Source organism: Eurypyga helias, unplaced genomic scaffold, assembly GCF_000690775.1.
Source record: "Eurypyga helias isolate BGI_N326 unplaced genomic scaffold, ASM69077v1 scaffold28593, whole genome shotgun sequence".
In the NCBI taxonomy this organism is placed as follows: domain Eukaryota; kingdom Metazoa; phylum Chordata; class Aves; order Eurypygiformes; family Eurypygidae; genus Eurypyga; species Eurypyga helias.
This window is the reverse complement of record NW_010242266.1, coordinates 10,324-15,828: the sequence shown is the minus strand read 5'-3', so window position 1 is coordinate 15,828 and position 5,505 is coordinate 10,324. Positions and strand designations below refer to the sequence as shown.

The window sequence follows — 5,505 nt, the reverse complement described above, 5'->3', positions numbered from 1 at the left end:
CCGGCCCAGCCTGTTCAAGCACTTGACCACTCCTTCAGTGAATAATTTTTTCCTAATATCCAATCTAAACCTCCCCTGGTGCAAGTTGAGGCTGTTGCTTCTTGTCCTATCACTTGTCACTTGGGAACAGCAACCAACACCCCCCACCACCCCGCAACCTCCTTTCAGGTAGCTATAGAGAGCCATAAGGTCACCCCTGGGCCTCCTCTTCTCCAGGCTGAACACCCCCAGCTCCCTCAGCTGCTCCTCACAGCACTTGTGCTCCAGACCCTTCCCCAGCTCCGTTCCCTTCTCTGGACACACTCCAGCACCTCAATGTCTTTCTTGTAGTGAGGGACCCAACACTGAACCCAGGATTCGAGGTGCGGCCTCACCAGTGCCAGATCCCATCTGGGCCCATAGGCTTGTGTGTATCTAAGTGGTGCAGCAGGTTGCTAACCATTTCCCCTTGGATTATGGAGGCTTCATTCTGCTCCCCATCCCTGTCTGCCATCACAGGGGGCTGGGTACCCAGGGAACAACTGGCCTTGCTATTAAAGACTGAGGCAAAGGCATGAAATACCTCAGCCTTTTCCTCATCCTTTGTCACTATGTTTCCCTCCCATATCCAGTGAATGATGGAGATTCTCCTTAGCCCTCCTTTAGTTGCCAATGTATTTATGGAAACATCTTTTATCATCTTCTGCGGCAGTAGCCAGATTAAGTTCTAGATGGGCTTTGGCCCTTTTAATTTTCTGGCAGCATAACCTCACGGCATCCTTGTAGATGCAGTGGGACGCAGAGAAGGCAGGATTTCATCTCCACTCATCGTGCCGCGCTGCATTTGAATCAGACTTGTAGCGTACACTGAATGAATATCACACGTAGCCATGCACTTTGGCTTTTTCCATCAGGTGGCTTATCTACACTTGAGTGATCTTAATGAGAATCCTTGTCAGAAAAAACAGCCCCCTTTTGCTTGTTTTTCCAAGTGAGGTGTAACTTTAGCAGAAGTAGCCTTAAGGCTAATGAAACCAGCTGTCATTCATCTCCAGGCAGCGGAGGCTGACGGGCCCAACCGGAATGCAACTTGAGTTGTTTTTTGTCTCTCTCTGTAGGTGGGAACAAGGAGGTATATGGCTCCCGAAGTCTTAGAGGGAGCAATCAACTTCCAACGAGACGCCTTCCTGAGAATAGACATGTATGCAATGGGACTGGTGTTGTGGGAGCTAGTCTCCAGATGTAGAGCAGTTGATGGTAAGAATAAAGATCATCCCTTCCCTGGGGAGGGCTCTATTTCAGCATGATTTTGTTCTCCAGAGAGTGGGCCTGGCTTTGTTTAAAAAAATAATGCTGTATTTTTATTAAGCAGCTAACTTTGCTTGTTTTTTAACATAAGCTATCATTCTCTGTAGATAATAACCTTTGTAGTGTTCAAGTCTCCATGTGCTTTTAACAACGCCGGTTACTTTGCAAATTGTCTGAGAACTCAGAGGAAGAAGTAGGAGGTGATTCCTCTGTCAGTGGTAGGTGTCCTTTAGCCCTGAGCCTGCTCTGTGCTGCCCTTCCTGGCACCCTGCGTTCCTGCCTGTGACCAAGGAAGTCTTTGAGCTCTGGAGGAGAGTGGTGCTCAGCTCTGGCTTGGCTGTCACACCTCACTTCTGCAGGGCAGTGTGGTAGCCTGAATGGAAAGTCCAGAAGTGAAGCACCTCATTGAAATAGCAGGAACACAGGGCTTGGAGGATCTCTGTGGGTCAGCAAGCCCATTTCCCTGCTATCGTAAGTCATTAGGTATCATTAATTTTGACTTTCAAGCCCTCTCTCAGCAGTGGGCTGAGTTTGTTGTTCCTTCTACAACTTTGGAGGGTCTCACTTTCTGCTGAATGATCCAAAAGAATGACCTTTCATAGTGTCTCCATTCTCAGTTTTTTTAATCTTAAAATGATGCTGCAAAATGGGGCATCTTTTCTGTGCAAATAGCACACCTGCCCTTTGGTGACACCCTTGCCATTTGCCCCTGGTCAGAGAAGCAATCATTTCATTGTAGTAGCTCCAAAACTGCTTGCTACAACTTCTTTCTTCTTGTATACATGTGGGTGCTCTGGACTGAATATCAATTTCATAAATTAACAGTACCTCACCCGGACCTCAAATGTTTCTGTTAGTATTACAGCAGAACTGAGGAGTTTGATTATAATTAGGATGCCTGCATAGGGGTGTGGTAAAAGAATTTACTATCTAACCAGATAAAATGCCAGAGGAACAGAGTCATAGGAGCAAAGTGGGGTGAATCAGGGCTCCCCAGGTCATTCATCTAGGAATAACCCTTCTCTGTTGAGGCCCCCCAAATATCCACTTGGATTTTTGCCTGTCACCTTTGTGATCTCCTTCCAACTCTTCTCAGGCAGCAGCTGGCCAAGGTACTCCAGATGTCATACACAGCATCGTTAAATCAAAGGAAAGGCTTCCTTTGGGATGATGAGGAGTTAACGCTGAACCTCATCTGCGCTTCTAGCTCAGAAGTGATGTTGTGTAAACAGCAGATTTGGCTTGGGGATTGCCAGCGCAGCTCTTCGTAGCCTTGATTCCTCTTGGAGGAAGAGGAAGGAAAGCTTGCGAGCGTGATTATGCCATGCTTTGCAATGAGTGTTTCAGTTCAGTTTAGTGACTGGCATTGTGTAAACAAGAATAATGATAAGCTGTTTTAGTGATTTAATTTTTTTTAGAGTAACTAAATATCATGTTCTTGGTGTTAGCAGTTTGTGACCAGTTAAAGTGGTCAGCTCTTATTTTAGTCTGAAAGGGCCCTCTTGAAATAGCTCCACTCTTGAAAGAGGACGCTCTTTGCTACCAAGAAACCGTAAGTGATGCCGTGGGGCACCTTGAGAAAGCCCATCAGTTAAGCCGGGATGCCGTTTTGTGAGAGAACATCCACACTTTGCCACAAGCCAAATGACGTTTCAAGAAGCAGAAGTTATTGCTCCCGTCCAGTGTCTGCACTGATACTCATAACAGTTGTCTCGTTCCCATGGCCCAGGGCAGCTCACAGCCATAACTGGTATAACTAAAGCATTCAGAAATCATTTTGCACTTAGGAGCTGGTACTTGGGACAAGTGCATCTGACCCCAGCGTGTCAGGGCTGACTCAAACCTATGAACAATCCAGATCACAAAGAAAGAAATTACATGTGTGGTATATGCTTGACCTTGCAGGTCAGTGCCTAATATGCTCATGCTGAAACCTTTCTCTAGGTTATTGTGTGTTGAATTGCTATGCTAAAATGGGAGGAGGATGAGCTGATTTGCTCTTTCTATTAAAATAAATCGCGGACTACCTGGCAAGCCTCCTCAAGGAAAGCAGTGGAATTGGGAGGCCCAGCTGGGGGTTTGGATTCGGAACTCGACGAGGTGGAAAATGCATGGCCAGACAAGCAGCAGGGACGGCAAAGTCCCTTGTGCAGGAGGAATGTAAATCACATTTGTCTGCAATGACATGTGAACTTCAGGCTTTGCTTTGGTGGGTTGAGGTTGCTCAGGAGCCGCAGCTCGCTCATGCATGCGGAGGATGTAGCTCTGCGAAGGACATTTCTGTAGTAACCCGGTTCTCCATGTGCACCTTAGGTCCAGTGGATGAATACATGCTGCCTTTCGAAGAAGAAATAGGTCAGCACCCATCCCTTGAGGACCTACAAGAAGTGGTGGTTCACAAGAAGATGCGCCCCGTGTTCAAGGATCACTGGCTGAAACACCCCGTACGTCCCTCCTGGTTAAGAGTGGAAAGTGTTTTCCTGTGTGATGGGAATAAGGGATGTGGTTATGCATCACTTGTTAGCTTCAGAAGGAAGCTAACAGTCCACCGTGGTGCACGGACCTGCTCCTCAGAGCTAGAGAGAGTCAGCACCGGGGAGCAATGGGTTGCTCAACACCTTCATGCTCCTCTTTCCATTTGTCCCTTCTATTTATAGAGTAAACCACCTGATTGAAGTCAGACAGTGCTGAATGTGGAGCGTGTGGTGGTTTAGTAGGGCTCTCTTAATGTGGTGAAAGAATGGAAAATAAAGTCCCTTTCATTAAGAAAATGATCCGTACTGTTGGAGTCACGGTCCTCACAAGCTAGGTAGCATGCAAGTCCTGAATAATTTTTTGAGGAAAAATTAATTAGACGTGAAGGCACGCAGACAGTGAAGCAAAATGCAGCGTGGGCTTCCCAGAGGTAGATCATTGCAGGCTTGTCTTTTTAATAAAAGAGATGATTTTTGTCAGACTGGGAAACTGAGCAGATGATAAAATCTCACAGAGCTTCAGTAAGAAGCTAAATGCCTCTATTGTGACCAAACTGCCACGGTTTTGGCCAGACTCAGGTGTACTAACTCATTACCTAGAAGTCAAGGAGAGCTGCGGGTTTTAGAGAAGGATGAGTGCTCCAGTTCAAACGAGGCTTCGGATAAGAACTGTGCCCTTCCAGCGCTGTTGAATTCAGTTATTTTGGGGATATCTACGGAAATGGTTGCAAACAAAGCAACGGTTTCGTAGTAACTGATACAGTGCTGCCAGCTCTCATGGTTTTATCATGGGAATAATAATACCTGATGTCTTTGAAAGCTTTTACTGCTGAATCTCGGGAGGTACTCTGATATGAAAAGAAGTATTTCTGGGGCTATGAAAGCAAGCTGTGTGTGACCAGGCCCTACAGCCTTAGAAAGCAGAAGCTTAAGAAAAACCTGAAAACACTTACTTAGAGTAATTTGCGGAGCTTATGTAATGGTAATTTATATACCGTGGAAAAAATTATTCTTAGGTTTTTCTTTACAGCATTAATAAAGCTGTGTGAAGTGGACCTCCCCGTCCGCTGCAAGGACCGTTCCCGGAGCTGACTTTGTTGCTGATGGTGCTTTCTCCCCCTTGTTGTCTGCAGGGCTTGGCGCAGCTCTGCGTGACCATTGAAGAGTGCTGGGACCACGATGCAGAGGCTCGGCTCTCGGCGGGCTGTGTCGAGGAACGCATTGCGCAGATCCGCAAATCCGTAAACGGCACTACCTCGGACTGCCTCGTCTCCATCGTGACGTCCGTCACCAACGTGGACTTGCCGCCCAAAGAGTCTAGTATCTAAGCCCTAGTTCGCTTTTGTCTTTCCAGACTCAGTGGATTTAAAAAAAAAAAAAGAAAAAGAAAAAGAAAAAAAGTTTTAAAAAAACCCACACAAAAAACAAAACCACAAAAATCCAACAAACACATGAATGCAGCTGCTATTTTATCTTGACTTTTTATTATTATTGTTATTATTATTATTATTATTTTTTTGGATTGGATCAATTTTACCAGCACATTGCTCTACTGTATTAAAAAAATGGACATTTCAGCAAGCATTCAGGTGCCGACTAATGAATGCAGAAAAGGTGCAGGTACCTCAGAACCTCAACAAACTCACTTCAGTTGTTTTTATTTTATTCAGTTTTCTGGGTTTCTCTTTATCGGTCTGTCTTCTGAGCGGAGCATCTGTGACATAAAGGAAAACCACCTACCATC

At 45.7% G+C, this 5,505-nt stretch overlaps 1 protein-coding gene across 1 annotated transcript; it reads left to right on the top strand.

Moving 5' to 3' along the window:
• The first annotated feature begins 1,101 nt into the window (after window positions 1-1,101).
• LOC104505372 (activin receptor type-2B-like) lies at window positions 1,102-5,189 on the top strand. Its single transcript, XM_010149034.1, has 3 exons — window positions 1,102-1,236; window positions 3,601-3,731; window positions 4,895-5,189. Exons 1-3 carry the CDS (start codon window positions 1,116-1,118, stop codon window positions 5,087-5,089), a joined length of 447 nt encoding a protein of 148 aa, XP_010147336.1. The 5' UTR covers window positions 1,102-1,115; the 3' UTR covers window positions 5,090-5,189.
• Window positions 5,190-5,505: the final 316 nt, after the last annotated feature.